Source organism: Folsomia candida, unplaced genomic scaffold (genome assembly GCF_002217175.1).
Source record: "Folsomia candida strain VU population unplaced genomic scaffold, ASM221717v1 Fcan01_Sc005, whole genome shotgun sequence".
Taxonomy (NCBI): domain Eukaryota; kingdom Metazoa; phylum Arthropoda; class Collembola; order Entomobryomorpha; family Isotomidae; genus Folsomia; species Folsomia candida.
The window spans coordinates 2568966-2590218 of record NW_019091197.1 but is presented as its reverse complement, the minus strand read 5'-3'; the positions used below and the strand labels follow the sequence as shown (position 1 = coordinate 2590218).

Here is a 21253-nt window from a genome sequence, read left to right as displayed (position 1 = left end):
TACAAAGCTTCAATAACAATCCAGTGCTTGCATTGTAATTAAACCATAAGACGAATTGTTCCATTTCTACTTTTTACTACTAAACCATACAATCCGTTTAGTAATAACTCAAAGTTAGTGAGAATGGGATCGTGACGTTTTCAATTACCTGACTAAAGAAATAAGCGTTGCTCTTTATTAAAATCTTTACTAAGGAAGAGCGAAGGTGAGAAATTTACCAATTTTGTTTGACTGTTCTATCTTTCATAGATTCTATGTACACATTGAAGAAGATTTCCTAAGAAGTGAAAAGTAAGAAAGATTTCCTAAGAAGCTAAAAACAGTAATTAGTCCAAAATATTTTTTTCAAGAAATTTTCATTTACGCAGCAGAGAAACATTGATGGTTTTTCTTAATTATATACATACATATTTATGTACGTATGTACCTACATCTTCATACATATGTATTTAGTAGGATTTAGTACCCCATCACTGTTTCAGCTATGCTAAGTAAATATTTATTCATACTTTATTATCGTTTCTCTGATAAAAAAAGTTGACGTTTTAGTGCATGAATTTTGTGTGAAATATTTACATAAGAAAACCGCAACGGAAGAGAAGCTGTACTACAGAGAGTTTTTTTATTTTGTAGAATTTTTGAAAAAAATTGCCGGCTATTTCACTTGCAAAAGTGAGGATTTTCGCCCATTTGCAAAATATGTCTTGACATTTTCCAATAACTTTCAGATGGCCCCAAAAGTTGGGGTGAAGGAGGTGTCAATTCACAACTTTGCCTTCATGCCATTCCGCCTCCTCTCCTTCGTCACCCTGGTCAAATTCTTCTTCAAGAGGTACAAGAGGCCCGGGCTGGATCAAAATCCCGCCATGGAGTGGTGCTATGAAACCCTCGTCATGCAGAGTAAACCGTATTCCTACATTATCGCCCAACTCCCCGAGAATCTGAAGGATGTCTTTGTTGTGTGCTACCTCTGGGCGAGGACGGCGGACACGATCGGTAGCAAATACATACGCTCTTAGAAATCCAGCGTTAAATTAATATACCAAACAGTATTTATTTATGTCTGACTCAATCAAAGTGGTATTTTGAAGTAATATTGTTTAGTAATTGCTCGGTATTAAGGTTTTACCATATCGGTAGAAAATTTTTACGAACCGGTATAATCTTAATACCAAGAGCAACTTTAATACCGAGAAATCAAGACCTGCGCGATTATATCTACTAGATTTCTAAACATGTGATTATTTGTAAGCACGTGTACATAAGTATTTAACAGGTTTTCGGCATGTGGTTAAATTTTTGTAGGAACTAATCCCTAAAATACTATTTTTAGAGGATGACTACAACATTCCGGAAAGTAAAAGGTTTGAAGATCTCACAGAAAAATATCCCCTACTATTGAGAGATAACGAACTGGGGGGTTTCACGAGCGATGTGGAATGTAAGTTTGTAGATAAGTATTTCGAAATCGAAGATCCTGCAAAATATCATTCATATTCAATTAATAGGGGTATTCATTGCGAGTTCGCATCACAGTTATATCTTGATTCTGGATTCATAACGGTTCGCATCGTTAGCAATGTTAGCAAAACAATTATGGTTTTTGCAACTTGCACATATCCAAGGCCAGCATTTTTTGTCGGGATACGAACTCGTAATGAATACCCCCAATATTCAATTTAATAATATTTCCAAACTAATAACCTACAAAAATAGCAAAAATTAGTCAAAGAAAACTTTAACTTCCATCATTAATTTTCAGACGGTATGAATCCCGCAGAAAAATATCTTATGAAAAACACCACCAAGTTACAAGCGGCTTTTAGCACGCTTTCCGCCGCTTATCGTTCCCTCATTCGAACCACAATGTCCAACTTTGCCTCCTTAGCGGGGAGATTCCTGGCCCTCCCGACACCCGAAAAGGTCGCGACCTTCGCCGACCTTGAAGCGTACAGCTGGGCCGTAGCCGGCCTGTTTGAACACCTTTACATCGAATGTCTCATCGAGTCTGGAACCATGGATCGGGACGAAATCTTCGAACGACTTGCTGCTGTCGGGTACGACTACGATTTGGCACGACTTACCCAATTCTGTCGGGTTATCCGAGACATCGCTGAGGACGTCTTGCTCCCCATTCCGCGTCTTTACTGGCCAACGGACCTCGTGACTAAATACTGCGAGAGCCACGCGGCCCTCTTGAATCCCCAAAATGTCACCGCGGCAACGAAATGTCTCAACGAAATGATCTTCTACACGCTAAACCATGTCGAGAAAGCCATCACATGTCTGAAAGTACTCAGCACAGCGCTTCCCGCCTCCTTCAGGGCAAGTTCCACCAACTTTTTACGGGATTTCGCCTCTCTCGTGGTCCAGTATAATAATCCGGACACGTTCAAGTACCAGATCAAGATAGGCTATCTCGAAATGGCAAATATTGTCAAGCACAACGAGAATTTTAAGGACACTGCGATCTTGGCGAAGGAGTTTGCTCATATCATTTTGCAAAAAGTGGGGAAGGACGATCCCAATGCGGAAGAGCTTATTAAGAAATTGTACCACATTATTTATCTGTGTGAGGTTTAATTATGTTAGAATTAAATTTTTTAGTTTGCTCTTAAATATTTGTATGTATGTAACTTCAATGTTTTGCTCAGGAGAACATTTTTTAGATTATCAATTGACATAAGATGCTCACTAGTTATTCATGCAATAAAAACTACAAATCAATCTGAATTTCTAATATCAAACCAAAGTATGTGTAGGACATTCAAATATAAAATGCAAATACGCCTGGTGGCGTATATAGCAATAAAACGTAAATTTGACAAAGTAATCTAATTATTAAATTTAAAATTTTCAGTAGAATTTACAATTATCCCTAGTCCAGATTAATAATCAAAAATCCCATATTTCCTAACTCTGACCCGCAAGTGCGTGTCTAAATGTTTTATACCAGAAATTTCTTAAAGACAACTACTATTATTTTAGTAAATTGCGATATTGGCTTCTACTAGCAACCAGCTACATTGCAATTTTGATGAAGAATGCTTAGCAACATGAATGGTTTCAGATGCCTCCATCAAAACTCTTTCAGTTTTGAACCGATCTCAATCGGATTTGTTTTAAATGATGCATAACCGATTTTTACAATAAAATCAGGTTCTATGCATATATTCCTTTGACACAAGTGTCTCAAATTTTGATTGTAAAGTTTCAAATTGAAATTTGGGGGCTCAAAATGCAACTTTTCCGTCGGGAAAGCTGTAAAACCGCATCTCCTCAATCTCCTCTGCACGATTGCTCTTTACACCATTTGCGTAGGATTAACCGTTTAGGCTCTAGCCTTGTCAACAGTTTCAAAGGGTGTATACGAAAGCATACTTAGGCTTCGCCGTAACCATGGTGACGCTTTTTTTACGGGCACCCATTGTTACTTTTGCCTCACCTAAGAAAAAAGTTAGATGCGTTAGAGACATTTCAAGAAAATTAAAAATCTGAGTCGAACCTAAGTACATATCACATATGCAAATCTCTATGCGACAGGGTATGAAATGAACTTCCTTTACCTACCACCTTGCCAGTTGACGATAATAATCATTATGAAATTATTTAAACCTCACACTTTCATTGCATCCGCTCCGCTCTGCGTGTTCAGTCCATCCTAAAATTTTTACATGGGTCAAATCTTCTTTTCCTAAATTACGGCAATTTCCTAGTAATAAGTATCAATTAAATTTTTTATGCTTGCAGTGCTCCACTTTTCTTCAGACGACTTAAAAAATACATGTTGGCACATTGTAATGAGATTTCTTCATTCAGTGTTAAAAAATGAGTCGTGTTGCTAAAATTATTTTTTTTTGTCAGAATTAAAATTCAGTGTGGAAACTTTCCCATGTTTGTAAAAATTTTGTAAAAAACAAGTGCTCAAAATTTTACAAAAATGTTACCCTTAATTAATTCCAGCTTTAGTTATCGTTCCTTATTTGTCTTAATTTTACTCCTCTTCCTTTCCGACAGGGGGAGGGGTAAAAATTATAAAAAATTGAGTGAGTAATTAATATTTTCGTAAATATATTTATATTTGTAGTATAAAATTTGCATAATTATTTTTGTGCTAATAATTTTTTTTTAATTTTTTGCATCAGGTCGGCTTAATATCGAACCAGGCATCACAGTTTCCGGGTTATCGGGCGGCGGTTCATTCTCCATGATGCTGTCCTTCATTTATTCATCGTTCGTAAAGGGCGCCGGTGTATTTGCAGGGGGTGAGTTGAGAATTCATATAAATTTTGTGTTGCTAAAATTAGGGAAATTTGTAAATTCAAGTTTTATATCATTTTCGATATAGGTCCTTATCCTGTGGGAATTATATTGGTTGAAAGTCCCGCTCAATTTTTTAACTTTACGCACCACACGGTCTGGATTAATTATTTAGCATCGCGCGGTTTCATTGATGACCCGCGAAATTTGAAAAATTTTAGAGCCTACGTCTATCACGGAGCAATCGACCATATCGTTCCAGCTTGTGAGTAACAAGATTATAAAACATGGAGTCGTGAACAAAATATTGGGAAGTGGCCACGGAATCTGTGGGAAAAGTACTGTTCTGCCAATATTAACAGTCTAAAAAAATCTAAAAGGTTTCCTGGCACATTATTTCATAATCTTCCAAAAAACCAAATAACCTCTCAAAAAATTTTCCAAGGAATTGAGACTATTAATATTATTTAGCTGAACAGTAACATTGTAGGCGAGGGGAGGGAGGGGTTCATATAAATAACATGGGGAGATGATGGGGACATCGAATACCCGTGGGAACACTGTCCATCTGTCCCCACGCTTCCTCGGCCACTGGTAGGAGTTCATTAGGTCATCTCAAGTCCGTCAGGGCATAATTGATCTAAGAAGATGAGACTGACTAAAAATACTCCTCTTGCTTTATATATTCACGGCCTCAAATATTAATGTTTTTTTGTTAGACAAATTAAGTTCAGTTTATTGCTAAATTCTAGTCTTATCAAGATTCAACGTTGGTCTTTTTCGACATTACGGTGTTCGTCACCTAAAGGACATGGTAGCAAAAATACCGTCGACCCATTGTTACGTAAGTATGCTAATGCGATTTTGACGATTTATGGATGTAGATATGCACATTTCACTCGGATGATTGCAATCCAGTAAAAATCTCCCTGAAATCCGGAGACTTAAGATCGATTACAAAGTTTATAAAAACTATGACTAACCAATATATCTCTTGTAAATCAACCCAAGGGAAGAAATCACTCGAACGTTCTTTCACAAATTTTGCAAACTATAGAGACAAGTACTCTTCATCTGTGATCTGCGTGTGTATGTGCATACTTGCTATTTGCATACATACATAAGTCATTTTCCTTCATAATCTTAGAAACTACTACGTAATAGGTAAATATGTACTTGTATGTAAATACTTGTGATATTTCTAAAAAATATATATATATATATTTAGTATTTAATATTTTTGTACTATAAATATACAAATTTTGCAAAGTTTCATGGATGCAATTCACGTGAACTTTCGCAAGTCCGTAACCTCGTAAACTTATTCATAAGTAGTTTATTCCGCATACATACATAAATATGCACTTTACATAAAAATACAACTAAACTTTTACACACTAATTACTAATTGACACTTGTTCACTTGTTTCTTAGCCCACCTCGTCCGTCAATGATCACAGAATCTGCTCTATCAGTGTCGTCGCTGTTTGTGGGTGTGGCTATTCCGGCGTTGAGGACATGTTTTCTACCCTCTATCCAGAAACGTGGGTCAATCCAAGGCTCGAAATTGGTCAAGAGACGAGCGGAACTTTATTCAAGTTTGACCAGAATGAATTCTTCGACACGAAAAATGCAACTTTTCACGGGTGGAAAGAGTTCGGCTACGCCTACATCCCGTACAGATGCAGACCCGAGAGCGGAATTGTGTGCAAATTACACTTTGCGTTTCATGGCTGTGGACAGAACATTATTCACATGTAAGGAATTTGCAAAATCTAATTGAGAAAAATGGCTAATGAATATGAACTTGGCAAAATGACTAAACTACTTAACCATTGATGGGGGAATATCACAAAGAGTTAGCGGGTTCACATTGGAACACACATAATTTAAATTTTAAAAAATGCGAACTCAATACTTGCCTACGAGTAATGAATTTTTAAGCCATTTTTTTGCGAACTTGTGAACTTCGTTTTTTTGCTAGCGATGCTAACTCGTAATGAATGAACTTATGAATATTTATTTACTAAGAAAAATTATACCATCATTTTTAATTTTTGTTTATTTACCTCATCAGAATTTTGAAAGTCGTTCCGAACTACATTGCGGAAACGGGTTATTTGGAGGCGGCGGACGCGAATGACATCGTCATCATATTTCCCCAAGCTTTCCCTGACTTGACGGGAACCACGCTAAACATAATTGGTTGTTTCGATCTGTACGGGTACACGTCCCCATTTCGGATAACGTACGGTAAGACGATAAGATGTGACATCGTATATATATGTGTATTTTAGGGCCTCAAATTCTTTTACACTTGCAGCCACAAAGTACGGTGTACAACCCCTCGCGGTGAAAAAGATGTATGAGCGCATCCTAATGGGGACGATTAACTGAGAAATGTGTAGCTTAATTATTTATTTGAAAATTAAATATGTACATATATGTATATGCCTGTATTCGTCATTTAAATATTTTGTTTTTAAGTATGACTGCACCGAATATAAAAATGATTTCAAAAACTTTAACGACCTGATTCTAGGTCTTTGATTCTAGGTAACTTTCGGTCCACTGCATTTTCTTAATGCTGCATGCATATTATTTTTATCTCGCACATAAAAATACTTTCATTTCTTTAACGATGCAAAAACTATGGGGGATGTGGATGAAGTTTAAAAGACTATAATTTCACAATGTGTAAAATTTATGGGGTCGTGACATTCACTTTGTCATCGCTGAATTTATGTTGCTGTTTATATGCCAGTTAAGAAATCTTACATGAATCAAATGCAGATACAAACATTTACATGCGCGTGAAATATGCATGTGGGGTGACTACTTGGAGGTGCATGGTCTGGTTGAAATATGTATCGTACTTCAATAAATAAATAAATTCGGATTTCGGATTAATTACTTGTAACTAAAATTTAAGAGTAATTAATTAAACAATTGAAGTAACAATCACGCGATATTTTGCCAATTTTCATACATCTGTCATCCTTTCTGTCATTGTTTTTCGACATGTATTATCATTTCTTAAGAATCACAATCATTATTTAAACAATTGTATGTAAATGAATCCCGTTTTCGAAAATGTTTGTAATCTTGTCGTTGCCTTAGTTATCTGACTGGACTTGGCACACATCAATTATAATCCTGACCAGACTACATATGTATGTATGCAATTTGTACGCTTATCCATACTCTTAACGCATGCCAATTTGCCATCATTCCGATTCAATTCTTCGTTTGTTTGATAACCACAAAATTGATTATGTACCTGCTTTGCTTAATTATCTTGATTGATCTACTTATTTACTTATCAATCAACCCAATTGCATGCAAATTATGTCCATAAAAGCATTACATTGTATCCAATCGTGTCCAGTTAGTGGTCAGGAGCTGAAGGAATTAACAAAATACTACTTTTTTTCATAATCTGTCGCATTTTATTCCCCCCCCCCTCCCTCAAAAAAACAATGATGGCATCATTTGCAAAAGTCTTGCCAATTTTGCCATTTTTCATCGCCCTGGTCAGCGCTCAGGTCCCCCTCCAGTTGGATCCACCTCACCCAAATGACGGTACCCCACTCAATTTTCCAAGTCAGAGTGTAGTTCCCCAGGGGGACGAGATTTCTCCCCTGTACAGATTAAATGGCACCATAATTCCGTCTAATTACGAGTTGGAACTCCTCGTCTTGCTGGATAATGACCCCGCCTACGGGGCCCAGTTTACAGCCCCTGGTAAAGTCCGGATCGACATTACACCCACCATTGCCACCGGACTGATAACACTTCACTCTTATCTCCCCGTGATTAATGAGTCCTCAATTCAGGTGAGTATGTAGGAAAATTAGAGTGTCGCAGATATGCTAATTTATATAGGTTAAGTATTGGAGAAATAAATATTTAATTAATTTTACTACTTAAAAATTACCGAAGAGCTGCATAATTCAAAACAAAATTTTGGCTGTGAAGTTTTTGTCCTAATCTCAATAATTAAAGATTATAATCGCGAGTGGGTTAAATATTTTAACAAAATTACTAACAAACAATTACTCAGATTAAAAATTAAATTAGTCGCTAATAAAATTATTATCTATCTAATAGGCGTCTTCACGTCAACTTTTTTTACTTTGCATCGTAGCTTATTTAAATTAGAAAATACTTGGTAAATATTGCAATAATGTTGCAAAATAAAAATATATCCGTTTAATAGATAAATTTGCGAACAAGTTTCTCCAGCATAAAAAAGTTTTACTAAATTTATGTAGCAATTTTAAAACTTCACAAATTCTGTGACTTGAACCACTACTGAAAATTTGTAACCATACTTCATTCTAATTGGATTTTCGAAAAAAATTCACTCATATAACAAATTTTAAAATTACTTAAAGTTTCCAAATCCTTCCAGGTCACCAAACCAGACCAACCCGATCTTGTAATTGAAGTAACACAAACTTCCAACGAGACCGAGGGCGTGGTGCAGTTTTACTCCATCAGCCTCAACACGATCTTAAATCCTGGTCAGCTTTACCAGCTCTACATCGAATTTGTTGCCCCAATTTCGACCAACATTTTAAATGGGCTCTACCTCAGCACTTATGTCGACCCTGTTTCCGGAGAGACCAAGTAATTTTTGCAACAATTTTGCCATCAAAATTTTTCTGGCAAAATATATCAATATTTTTTACCATATTTAGACGTCTCGCCGCGACTCAAATGGAATCCATCCACGCCAGGAAATTATTCCCCTGCTTCGACGAACCCGAACTAAAAGCAACCATTGACCTCAGCATTATTCGGAAATTTAATTATTCATCATTGGCAAATGCGAATTTACTATCTTCAACTGCCGAGTAAGTAAAAAATAGATATTTAACTATTTCGGGTGTATACATACTAAATAATTTTCTCGCAATTTTTGTTAAACTTACTCAACTCAAGTGCGCCTTTTTATTTCGTAAACTTTTGTAAAATTATTTAACAAAACTTATAAATTTTACATTTACCAATGACTGCATAAATTGCCCCTCAATAATTTTGTAGATTATTTATAATTTACTTAATTGAAATTTCATAATTTCTACAGTATATCCAAAATTATCGAAGAAGATAATTATTTACACTTAATTTACATGTAACTATTTAGCCAAACCCGACCTGGTTTCATAATCGACAAGTATAACAAGACCGTTCCCATGTCGACCTATCTTTTCGCCATGGTCGTTTCCGACTTCACCTTTGCGGAAGCAGATCCTCCCACTTTTGGGGGAAAACCGGTCCGAGCCTACGCCCCACCGTATCTCATCGCTCGAGGCGGCGGCAACTACTCGGCCCAAGTTTCCGCAGAATTATTGCAATTTTTCGATGACTATTTCCAATTCCCGTACCCACTGGAAAAGATGGATTCTGCTGCAGTACCACAGTTCGGGGCGGGTGCGATGGAAAATTATGGACTTAATTTGTACAGGTAAGTTTAATTTGTAAAATATTGGTGAATACGCATTTAGTTTGGCAAATAAATGAGAGAAAAATTAAATCTTAATTTACCTGCGAGGTTTTTCGGAAATTTTCATTTCCACAAAACTAATAAATCCGTAACCCAAAATGCATTACAATTTTATCGGTTTTAGGTCCTACATAACTCCTAAATTTTGTGAAGGTTTTAAACTTTTCTTTCATTAAAATTTTAACTTGACTTTCAGTTGTACCTTTTACGCATAAACCTGACTGAAAATTTGAAATTTTTTAACATTAATTTAGAAATAATCTGGAAAAGTTTTAAATCTTAAAATTTACCTTTTTCAGCATCTGAAGGCTTTAAATTTTAGTGATACAAAAAAATTATGAACTTCAAACCCGCACTATAATAAATATTCTCTTTTTCAGCGAGGGCCTCCTAATGTATTACGATGGCGAAACGTTAGAGTCGAACCGTAATTCCATCACGGTAAAAAGTTAAAACTATTTTTGACGAATTAATTTTTCAAATTTTTATGTAGCATTTTTTACACAAAATTTACCAGAGCGTCCTCTCCCACGAACTTGGACATCAGAATTTTGGAAACCTCGTCTCTCTAAATTGGTGGACCCAAATGTACCGTTTCTTTCTCAAATTTAATTCTACCACTCATTGTGCAAAATTTTACAAATTTATCATTTCCAATTTTCAACAGCTGGTTGAACGAAGGCTTTGCCACATATGTCGCCAACCTTGGCGTTGACGCGGTCCGTCCAGAATTCCGTGCCCGTGAGAGTACCATCGGCCAGCTACAAAACTCCATGGTTGCCGATGCCCAGCCAAATAGTCACCCTTTGCAGAACAATGTACATCCGACGGCACCGGACGCGCACGTGGGGGCGATCACGTACGACAAGGGGGCATCTATTAACCGCATGACAGAGAAATTCCTGACCGAAGTAACTTTCCAGAAAGGCCTGCAATATTATCTGCAAGACATGTAAGTATTTATAAATTTAGTGATTGGAAATTTCAAAAATTTTAAGTTAAACTTCCAAAATTTTGGTAGAAGAAAAATTTGTGGGGAAATATAGATATTTTCCAATAATTGTTATATTTCTTCCCCAGGAAGTATCAAGGAGCACATTCGGACGATCTATTTCGCAACTTGGATATCGCAGCGGCAGAAGATAACCGACTTCCTGTCGGTTTAACGGTCAAATCAATTCTGGACACGTGGACCTTACAACGAGGGCATCCACTCGTTTACGTCTCGGCTACAGGACCAAATTCTATCCAAATCACGCAGGTAGGTCAAAGTTCATCTGTTTTCAGCTAAATGAAAATTTAGTTGTCACTTACATTGGGGTGACAAATTTAAATTTTGTAGAAATTTTATTGCCGACCCAGAAAAAAATAATCTGTACCCCAGTATCCACTAACTGCTTATGCATAATGTTTTTTAAAAAATATTGCAAAGCATGCGAGTCTCATGTGCGAAAATCAGCACATTTTTAATCATTCCTAGGCTCCAGGAATTTAATTTAAAATTATGGACAAAGAATTTGTAGACATGTGGTTACAGTTTGTTTAAAAATATACGCCACAAATTTTGACAGTTTTTGAAAGATGATTTTTCTGAAGGCTACTTCTCCTCGAAGTAGCCTTCAGAAAAATTGGACCTCAACTGGTTTATCTTACTTATAAAAACATCACCGTCATTCTATTAATCAAATTGTTGACTACCAATTTATCGTCCAGAATTTTAGGATAAATTCCCAGAACCGAGAAAATATTAAAAATGTTTGACGATAAGTCATCGAATTCTACATTACAGATACGTAAATAATTTTATATATTTATTTTCCATTAGATGAGATACGTTCACACGGACGACCCATCCGACACGTTGTGGTACCTTCCTGTCACCGTCGTGTCCCAAGATGTTCCAACTTTGCCGAATCACGTCCCCCAACTTTGGATCAACTCGTCCACCACGTCCGCCACTTTTACAGATGTAGACACCTCCAAGTGGATAATGATCAATCAGGACGCCACCGGATATTACCGGGTCATTTACACCCTCTCATTGGAAACCTTAATTCGGGAGCAGCTAAATGCAAATGCATCCGTGATCACGCCCCTCAGCAGGAGTCAACTGTTGGACGATTACTTTGTCATGGCATTTCGAAGTAAGTATTTAGTACGTAGGTGTTTTATTATTGATTTTCAAAACGTATGTTCCGCATTGTTTCTGACCAAAATTTTGATGAAATAACAAACTTCAGATACATTTAGGATGCTGTGATTTTTTTCAGCTCTTTAGGTTAACATCACCACTAGCAATAAATCAGCAAACTTTACCTCGACGGAAAAAATGTCAGATTTGCAAATTAAATATCGTAGTGTGACTTAACTTTTAACGCTGGAAGGGCAATCGGTGTCGCAGATTTATGATCGCATGCTTAAAGTTTACGATGAAAACTGCCCAACACAAAGCACAATATAAATTGGGTCAGTAACTTCAAATGATGGCGAAAAGTGGTCTCGGACAAAAAGTCGCCAGGACGCCCAAAATCAGTTTCTTCCACAGAAAGGCTCCAGAAACTAGAGGAACCAATAATTAGAGATCCACGATTGAAACTGTCCTATTTAGCAGATAAGATGGGTGTTCCAAAACCAACAATTTGTTCCACGTTAACTGAAGACTTAGGTATGAAAATGGCTTCCGCCCGTTGGGTACCAAAATTGCTTTCGGCATCTCAACAACAAGATCGAGTTGACCTTTGCAATGCCAATTTTAACCTATTAAATGAAAACTGGAACCTGCTTCATATTTTAGTAGTTGCATATGATACTTGGGTTTACTATTATGACCTGCAGACTAAACAATACTTCATGTAATGGGAGCACGGGGGGTTACCACCGCCCATGAAAGCAAAAGCGTAAAAATCTGCCAAAAAATTGATTATGACTATTTACAATGATACAAAAGGTCCCCTTCTTACATAATTTCTTGCTGGAAATACTGGGCAGCCTATGCAGGAACCCCGACGGAGCTGCGTGCTGCGGTTGAAGAGAAACGTGAGGTCAAAATAAAGAGTTGGCCTTTTTTTAGACGACAACGCGCCAACAAATACCTCGCTGGTTTCGAGGGCTGCTGCAGACGAAAAACGCTTCACCGTCATAAACCACCCCCCGTACAGTCCAGCCTTGACCCTTAGTGATTATTATCCGTTTCAAACGTTGAATAAAAGCATGAAGGGGAAACGATTTTGGGATGATAATGGAATCAAGTCGTAAATTTTTGCATATTTTCGAGGTAAATTTGGATGATTTATTGCGGGTGTTCCTTTTAACCGATTGAGCTGAAAAAAATCACGACTTCCTAAATGTATTTCAAGTTTGTTATTTCATCAAAATTTTGGTCAGAAACAGTGCGGAACATACCTTTTGAAAATCAATAATAAAACACCCACGTACACAATTGACTACCTCAATTTTCTGCACATTTTTGAAATTTTTCAAAATTGTAATGTAATTTGTTTAAATATTTATGCATACTAAAACAAATTGCAATTTACTTATTCAAATTTGTATAACCTCATAAATATATAGAAACTTATCAAACTTCCTAACATTTTTTGAAGTTTGCAAATAGTTCGAAGGCCAATGTACCGTAAATTTGCACAAATTGATTTTATTTTATAAATGGCCAAAATTATTTTCAGAAATTTATACCGCTTAGCCATTCACAAATAATAGAGTTAATCATATCTGTTATTGATTATGGCTAATTTACACTAAACAATTATCTTTTCAAAGATGGAATTGCTATCCAAACCGCGCTCGATTTGACGACCTATCTCGCCCAGGAGGATCACTTTACAGTGTGGGACGTCATATTTAGGCATCTCCAGAAAACGCACAACTTGCTCAGCGCGTCCGATTCGTATCAGGCTTGGCGGGTATTACGAATTTCAGTTATAATTTGAATCTATGACTCCAATTTCTATGCAAATAATTTAGGCCTACCTCCTCCCCCGCCTGGAACAAGCCCTGCTCAAAGTTGGCATTCCCGATTCACCCGATCACATCGGAATTGCTGCCATCTACCGGGCAAAACTTCTCGATTGGGCGTGTTCCATGCAACTACCACAATGCTACAACTTCGCGCAACAGCTTTTCACCGAATGGGCCGCGAATCCTGCGATAAATCCGTAAAGTTCAATTACTTTTGAAAAGTAAGAAATGTGACATGAAATTTTATATCTATTTTTAACCCAGCGTCAACATAAATGCTCAAGCCGTCCTGCATTGCGCCATTGTCGCATCTGGACCTCGCACCGCGTACGATTTTACGTTCTCCCGCTATCTCGAGGTTCCTCAGGGTTCGCCCGTCAAGCCGAGACTACTCAATGGTTTGGGATGCAGTCAGGACACTGTCACTTTACAAGAGTAAGTTACGAACTGTGGACAACTTTTGAACTTTAGCCCGATTAACTCGAATGTCTGTAACGGGATAAATTCAGGAAGCGTTTATAAAAAAAATTGCAAATTAGCTTATGCTTTAGACATAAGTCTAAACATGAGCCATTTTTAATCTTTTTTCTTGCAAAATGCTTGCAAAATAATTTCACAAACGTTGCACGGTTACAGACATCCGAATGCAAAGGTGTTTAAACACTAAAATTCGGATTTAAAATAATTTAACATTTTCCAGCCTAATCGAGAAGGCCATGAATACCTCGTCCTCCTTGGTGAGATCCGACGCCGTCACGGCAATTCAACGCGTCGCCATGAACAAACTTGGCAAACCTCTCGTGTTCACCTTGCTCGAGACTCGACTGGCCGAAGTCATCGCCACACTTGGGGAAGGGTCGCTTAATCCAGTGGAGAGAATTGTGTCCACGTTAGTGGCGTCCCTAACTTCGCAGGCGGACTTTAATCGGGTAAGATTTTCTGTATTTGTTGCACTCTTAACCGTCTATTAATAGTTTGGTATTAAAGTTTTATCATATCGGTAGTAAATTTTTACGGTCCGATATAATTTTAACACCAAGCGGTAGTAATTTTAATAGCTAGAAATCAATACCTTCGTGACTGTATCAGATTTCTTACGGTGTACCAAACACTAAAAATTATTTGACCCTTTAAATTAAAGCTCCTCACCCTTTCCTCAACTTTTGACGCGTGTAGTGTAAATTTCATGGACAAATATTTCCTCATAAAAATTGTTGCCTAACCGTGATAATTTTGTTATAAAGATGTACTTAATTAATGCTTACACATTCTCGTAATATTATTAGTTGGCCACATTTATTGTCGACAATGGCGAAATTCTTCTCCCAATTAACGACTCGCTGCAAGCCTCTGTCGCCACCATGCGGGCAAACATGGAATGGATGGAGGAATATGGAAATTCCATTGTCAATTGGCTAGAAATGCAACCGTAAATTATGCATAGTGACCAAACTTTCATGGGAATGAGCTTGTGTGAAATAACAATTTTTTGCCTGATAAATAATTATATGGCATATGATTCCATTAAATCAAAATTTTTCGAAGAAATTTCTTTTAAAAATTATTCAAGATTCGAATCTAAAAAATAAAGGCTGTCAATGTGAAAATTATAACTTACTAACGAACTATTGTCATTCATTCGTAACCAACTATTGCAAATGTACATACTGTCGAGTTTCAATACCCTGTCATTTATTTGTGGACTTCTTCATACGTGAAATTTAAATCTTTTAAATTATCGACAAAATGTTTTAACACTACTTTTTGACAGATTTCTAAAAGCTAAAAGTTTTTGCATTGTGGGGGGCACGTAATTTTGCATGATAAAATCGTGTCATATGAAAAAATTGGTGTTGTGATATGAATTTCTCTTGATCGTAAAATACGAAGTTTCCAAATTTAGTAATAAATATTACATAATATATAGACACAGACACGTATATAAGTACGTATTATGAATACGTATATTTACATATATAATACATATATGTACATAGATATTGTGTATGTACATTATAGGGACTCGAATAAATATTTTACACATTATAGTACATACTTTGTAAAATTGATAATATGCATGACTTCTTTAATATTCATACATACATACTTACCTATTTAGTAATGTCCTCTCTTTATATTTATTTGACACGCACACATTACTTATTCTATCGCCAATTCCATGTCTAGCGAGTAACGTAACGCGAGTTGATTAAAAAGCTTCTGTCCATCGTCATGCTTGCTCCTCTTTCTCAATTATCTATTATCTTCAGACTAACAATAGCTTTCGAAAACGGCAGTTCATCTTATACATACTTATTTCTCCATTATATAATTCACCCTTCATAAGTTCACTTCATCACAAAATTAGATAAACCTCTACGACTTTACCAATCCTGAAAGCAATTTCGGTAATTTATTCTTCAAACTAACAAGAACTTTCAAAATGTCAACTTTCACCCGCATCCTACATTTCTCCACAATACTATTCACCCTTCATGAACTCACTTCCTCACAAAATCAGATAAACCTTTACGATTTCATCCTTCCCGGAAGCAACTTCGATTTCTAAATTATCTCCGACAATGGCCTTAAGTCCGCCCAGTTCCACCAAAATCCAACCTCCCTAGGGAAATATTCCCCCCTCAAAGTCCTCCAACTTGCACGATCCCCTCATCTACTTCGAGAACTTCATCTCTACCACGATCAAAATAATTTGGTTAAAGCAATCCCAATTTCAAACGGACGCTTCGCGCAATTCAAAGTAAGTCTCCTAATGCCCAGGATGCCTCTGCTGGAGATGACTTCACCTCATTGGACGACATGGCTGCATCCCACCGTGATGCAAACCATGTATTCCAGCGTAACTCCGAACAAATGGGAATACTCGAAGCGCATGGCAAAAAACGTGTTCGCAATTTGGGTCACAATCTGGCCAAAAGATCGGTTCAACCCGCCGTTGAAATTGTATTTTTTAAATCTCGCGGTCGCCTTCATAATTCCGAACAGTTTGAAATTGGAGATTTGCACTCCCCGCGAGACTCATCTTCTGGTCAAAGGATCGTACGATGTTTGTAAGCAAACCGAAACGCCCGACGTTCTTGTCGACACAATGTTTTCGTGGGTGCGTCAACCTAAAGAATTCTGTTACCAAGGGTTCGACGACATCAATTACTCCTTAATATCAAGTTCTCAACAAATCAATCCCTTCTCTACGAAGACAAACCGATCCTTCGAAGTTCTAGCACAGATTGTATTTCGACACGGGAATGTCTCACTTATCCCCGCTCCTAAAAGGAATATCCCGCCAATACTAGAAATCAGGGAATTGTACGACGAAAATGTAGAAATCACCGTAAAATTCACCGGATTAGAATTTCTCACGTGTTACAAAGAATCCAGTATTGATTTCCAGTTTTACATTACCCCATTCCAACCCGCGCTATGGGCAGGGTTGGCGGTCTCTGTCGCGTCAATAGTTTCGGTCACCCTGTTAGCTCTGTATTGCATCGGAATGCACAAGGTCCTATTTTCTCCCTGGCTTTTCATACTTGCCACTCTTTTCGAAGAAGCGCCCCCTATCCCGGGGCAGATTGAGAAACTCTCCTGGCTACGAATGATCTTCGGCTCATGGTGCTTGATGACGGTTATTTTGACCAATTGCTATAGTGGCTTGATGATTACGGAACTTAACGCACCGTTTAAATCTTATACGAAAGAGACCTTTCCAGACCTCTCGTGTGGCGGGGATTACGAAAAAGGGGTTAATTCAAATTCGAATTTTCTGAAGGACGTCGTCCCATATTACAAAGCATTCGGTCAATATATCGATTTTGTAACCAAAGAAAATCTATTGATGATTTTGAACATTGGGAATGCCGCCAAAAATGAAGCATGTTTTAGTCTGCTATCTCTCACGTTTGAAGCTCTCGATGAAGTCGTGCGTGTTCCCGAATTTTTGCTCGATCTGAAGGAAAACACTCCACTGAATAGGATCAGCGAAAATGTGGTGGGTGGAAGCCCCCTCTCGTCAAACGAAGTCATCAACACTTTCACCCCTGAAGAAATATCGAATTTGAATTTATTGCATCCGAAACATCCCCATTTCCCGATTTCCATCTATTCCCAACGTTCCCTTCCATCGTATTCGGAATTTCAGAAGATTGTCGAAAGTGAAATCGTCTCGTGCGGAAGATCCGTCTTTATCGCGGAGTCTGACTATCTTGCCGCGGAATTTGAATTCCTGTCGAGAAATTATTTCTGGATTAAATTCACGCGGGGAAAACAAGTCCGACATCCGGTCCCGTTCGGGGTAATTTTCTCGGGTGAAGTTATCTCGAAAATCCCGGGATATTACAGAATACTTTTCGAAACGGGAATTTATCAACGGATAGAGGTGGAAATGCGGGTGAGGAAATGGGCCGCGAGACAACCCGTTGGTGAGAGGAGGGAAGAGAAGCCCGCCATGATGGAGCTAGATGGGGGCATCTTGACTCCGTTCGTGATATGTAGTGCCGTCCTTTTGGGAGCAATTGTTTGCTTTCTGGTAGAATCGTGGAAGCAATTTGTCCAAGTATTTAAATATGTGATGCGTGTAGAGGGGAGAATTTGTAAAAATTCTTGCCCCAAGTGTGCGTTTAGATGTGGCAACCACAAGCTGATTAAAGTTCGCAGTTAAGTGACCAGTTGGGAAAAGTGACCCCCATATGGCTTAACTGCATGTCTTTAGATGGATGAAATTTGGCGTGGTGGATTGATACCTGCGTTTGTGAAATGTTGGTCAAACGGTCCCCAAAAGTCCATGGGTATCTAAGCTTTAGGACGAAACAGATAGCTATGTATGTATGTACATATCTACATACATAGATATGGAAAGTGTGCACCGCATTATTTTACTTTGGTGTCACTATGTCCAAACATACATTTTATGAAATACCGTCTGAATTTAAATAAATATGCTGGATGATCGAATCGGCCGCCTTTTCCCATTTTATGAAATTATTTCTAATTTATGCAAATCATTAATCTGGCAACAATTATCCCACATGCAGTGTGACCAGTCTCACGTACGCTTCTCTAATTTCACACAAGTACTGAGATAAATATGTCACAATCAATCACAAATCAGACCTGGACGTGATCACACCTTAAAGTGTAGCACGTACATACATGCATACGTTCATACAACACCTTTAACCTTACTTCGATAGACATGCATACCATTGCACATTTAAGTTACACAATGGTCTTACCGGATTATACGTACTTATCGCTGATTCGATATGCTCCTCCAACAATTGAATTGACCATGATACTTTCGCGAGGGTAAAAACAAAAAGGCTTACTTTTCTGACATGTCTGGTCAGATAGTTTCCAGCTTTCTCAGCCGAAACACATACATAATTTAGCAGATTTTCTATTAAAAAAATGCAACCCAAACCCTCTTCAGCCATGAGATTTCTCACCATCTCGACAGTCTTAATAGCTTGGACATCCATGGTCACTGTGGAGAGTGGATTCACCACTGTAATTCATGGCGATTTGGAACTGGACGTGTCCGACGAGCAGGTTGTTAAGAAAAATTTCATGAATTTCATTAAATAAAAATGCTGAAGGTATTCATGATTCCTTTGTCGCCTTAGTATTCTTCGTATCGTAAAATAAATAAGTTACGAAGGTTACGGGATTTTCTAAGCCTCGCAAGATTTTGTTACCAAAAAATCACGTTACCAAGCAGACGATTTTTACAAACCCGTTGTTTTTCTTCGTAAACTATTTTACGATACTAATTGTAAGAATATACCAAGGAACAAAATAAATACCCTCACTGTTAATACGACAAAAATCCGAATCCACCCTCTCATTCATACCGAATTTTAGCTCCCATTTGACGACGCATTTTTTGCCTGCTACCGAAACAACAAAACCTTACTTTCCGTCGACTCTGAAGGAAAGGATCGCATCTTGGTTGACCTCTTCATAAACGGCGGCTCAAATGGTAAACAAGCCACCACATTTTTAGAAACATTTTACAATTTCATAAGTACCTGACTGAACCCTCAACTTTAGTAACTCTACCCGGAACACAAAGTTGGATAGCGGCCCGTGAGTCGCGCGAGGGGGTCTGGGTCAACGTCGTGGCAGGAAGTTTGCAGCCGCTTTATTACACGAGATGGTTCATCGACCAACCCGACGATACAGAAAATCTTAGCTGCGCATTCCAGCACACGCTATTCGACCTCAACTGGCGGGATGGGAACTGTTCGGCGCCATTTTATTTTATTTGCGAATCCACAATCGCAAAATAAGCTTGGACATGACATATGTAAAACAAGTAATTATGATCAGAGTAAATTATTGATAATAATCTGTACCCATTTATTTGGGAATAAACATAATTAGACTTGAATAAATAAGTATAATTGAGGACGGATAGAATTTCATGTCCGGTTACCCCTCTAATTGTTTAGGACTTACCAAAATTACTGCAGTAAAGCAAATTTCAATTAACTAAATTACAATTAAATAGATAATCATGATGACGATGTACGATTATTATCATGGTTTCGTGTCCACTTGTTTATTTATGAGTACTCTGGTTACCCCACATAATACATACTTACACAGTACAATAATTAATTAATTAATTTGTACACTATTTTGCAATCGCATTAAAATTATCTGCAATATATATCTGCAATTCCATGATTTATCATTTCGAAAAAAGTCATCAGACCCAAAAATTTACAACTCCATACTTTATAATGCATGTATGACGGATTTAATTAAATTTTTGGCATTTGGCACAAAAAGGATGTATGTACGTACATAAATGTGTGCAGTTGAATGCACACATACATGTTTATGTACATGGGTTCGATATTTGTCTTATCAGTGTGTCAATAGTTTTTAAAATGACACTTTTCATATTTGCGATTTTTATCTTGAACTAAAAGGTCAAGATGAAGATAGATATACACTATGTAAATACATATACGCTGCAAGATCAAAATCTAGATCAAAAGCTGCAGCCATTGGTCAAAGATCAGGATGATTTGACAATACAATATTTTGATCTTTGATCGTATTCTTAGATAAGCCAGTTATCAATATCATATTATTTATGTGACAACTCTCCATCATCCTATTTATTTCTCCGATGTACGGTTCCTAGGACAAGTCAAGTCAAGTCAAGTAATCCTTTATTAACATGTCAACAAATAGGACCAGAGTGAAATATATATAAACGCACTTCTGTATTGTTGGTAGAGGAATAATTAAGTTTATTTCATTAATTTAACAATAAATGCTGTAATCATTGTTCAAAATTTGGCAAGAAACAAAGGTATGCCAGGTATATTGTGTCTGGCAAAAAATGTCATGGGACTTCTCATTATTCTTGTGTAATTTACTGGCTGGTTACTGGCTAAAATTCATCTAAAAATATTATTTCATGGTCACACAGCTACAAGAAAAAATACACAAATATAGGTTTAGTTTAACATAGGA

At 37.3% G+C, this 21253-nt stretch overlaps 4 protein-coding genes across 5 annotated transcripts; all 4 read left to right on the top strand.

Annotated features, from left to right (window-relative positions):
* The first annotated feature begins 40 nt into the window (after positions 1 to 40).
* On the top strand, positions 41 to 2806 carry LOC110850303 (botryococcene synthase). 2 transcript variants are annotated; one of them, XM_022097739.2, is made up of 4 exons: positions 41 to 205; positions 729 to 996; positions 1334 to 1441; positions 1763 to 2806. In XM_022097739.2, exons 2-4 carry the CDS (start codon positions 729 to 731, stop codon positions 2581 to 2583), a joined length of 1197 nt encoding a protein of 398 aa, XP_021953431.1. In that variant the 5' UTR covers positions 41 to 205; the 3' UTR covers positions 2584 to 2806. The 2 variants fall into 2 exon arrangements, with proteins under 2 accessions (XP_021953431.1, XP_035708376.1); XM_035852483.1 differs by having other exon boundaries at positions 41 to 291.
* A 1561-nt stretch (positions 2807 to 4367) lies between these two features.
* LOC110850302 lies at positions 4368 to 6745 on the top strand. The gene is made up of 5 exons (XM_035852289.1): positions 4368 to 4525; positions 5013 to 5104; positions 5695 to 6017; positions 6338 to 6513; positions 6584 to 6745. Exons 2-5 carry the CDS (start codon positions 5072 to 5074, stop codon positions 6655 to 6657), a joined length of 606 nt encoding a protein of 201 aa, XP_035708182.1. The 5' UTR covers positions 4368 to 4525; positions 5013 to 5071; the 3' UTR covers positions 6658 to 6745.
* Positions 6746 to 7655: 910 nt separating this feature from the next.
* On the top strand, positions 7656 to 15673 carry LOC110849633 (aminopeptidase N). Its single transcript, XM_022097061.2, has 14 exons — positions 7656 to 8096; positions 8675 to 8892; positions 8964 to 9119; positions 9413 to 9733; positions 10153 to 10213; positions 10290 to 10360; positions 10440 to 10724; positions 10853 to 11033; positions 11598 to 11916; positions 13550 to 13692; positions 13754 to 13944; positions 14012 to 14182; positions 14448 to 14676; positions 15034 to 15673. The coding sequence occupies exons 1-14, from the start codon at positions 7740 to 7742 to the stop codon at positions 15178 to 15180; spliced, it is 2850 nt and encodes a 949-aa protein (XP_021952753.1). The 5' UTR covers positions 7656 to 7739; the 3' UTR covers positions 15181 to 15673.
* Positions 15674 to 19096: 3423 nt separating this feature from the next.
* On the top strand, positions 19097 to 20263 carry LOC110849766. The gene is made up of 3 exons (XM_022097209.2): positions 19097 to 19312; positions 19625 to 19742; positions 19814 to 20263. The coding sequence occupies exons 1-3, from the start codon at positions 19172 to 19174 to the stop codon at positions 20050 to 20052; spliced, it is 498 nt and encodes a 165-aa protein (XP_021952901.1). The 5' UTR covers positions 19097 to 19171; the 3' UTR covers positions 20053 to 20263.
* The last annotated feature ends 990 nt before the right edge of the window (positions 20264 to 21253 follow it).

Excerpts from the sequence above, each read along its gene's own strand:
- LOC110850303 (XM_022097739.2), top strand. The coding sequence starts at position 729 with ATGGCCCCAAAAGTTGGGGTGAAGGAGGTGTCAATTCACAACTTTGCC. Across the intron at positions 997-1,333 it reads GAGGACGGCGGACACGATCG|AGGATGACTACAACATTCCG; the intron begins GTAGCAAATACA and ends TACTATTTTTAG. Across the intron at positions 1,442-1,762 it reads TTTCACGAGCGATGTGGAAT|ACGGTATGAATCCCGCAGAA; the intron begins GTAAGTTTGTAG and ends ATTAATTTTCAG.
- LOC110849633 (XM_022097061.2), top strand. The coding sequence starts at position 7,740 with ATGATGGCATCATTTGCAAAAGTCTTGCCAATTTTGCCATTTTTCATC. Across the intron at positions 11,034-11,597 it reads ATTCTATCCAAATCACGCAG|ATGAGATACGTTCACACGGA; the intron begins GTAGGTCAAAGT and ends ATTTTCCATTAG. Across the intron at positions 11,917-13,549 it reads CTTTGTCATGGCATTTCGAA|ATGGAATTGCTATCCAAACC; the intron begins GTAAGTATTTAG and ends ATCTTTTCAAAG.
- LOC110849766 (XM_022097209.2), top strand. The coding sequence starts at position 19,172 with ATGCAACCCAAACCCTCTTCAGCCATGAGATTTCTCACCATCTCGACA. Across the intron at positions 19,313-19,624 it reads TGGACGTGTCCGACGAGCAG|CTCCCATTTGACGACGCATT; the intron begins GTTGTTAAGAAA and ends ACCGAATTTTAG. Across the intron at positions 19,743-19,813 it reads CATAAACGGCGGCTCAAATG|TAACTCTACCCGGAACACAA; the intron begins GTAAACAAGCCA and ends CCTCAACTTTAG.
- LOC110850302 (XM_035852289.1), top strand. The coding sequence starts at position 5,072 with ATGGTAGCAAAAATACCGTCGACCCATTGTTAC. Across the intron at positions 5,105-5,694 it reads TACCGTCGACCCATTGTTAC|CCCACCTCGTCCGTCAATGA; the intron begins GTAAGTATGCTA and ends CTTGTTTCTTAG. Across the intron at positions 6,514-6,583 it reads CCCATTTCGGATAACGTACG|CCACAAAGTACGGTGTACAA; the intron begins GTAAGACGATAA and ends TTACACTTGCAG.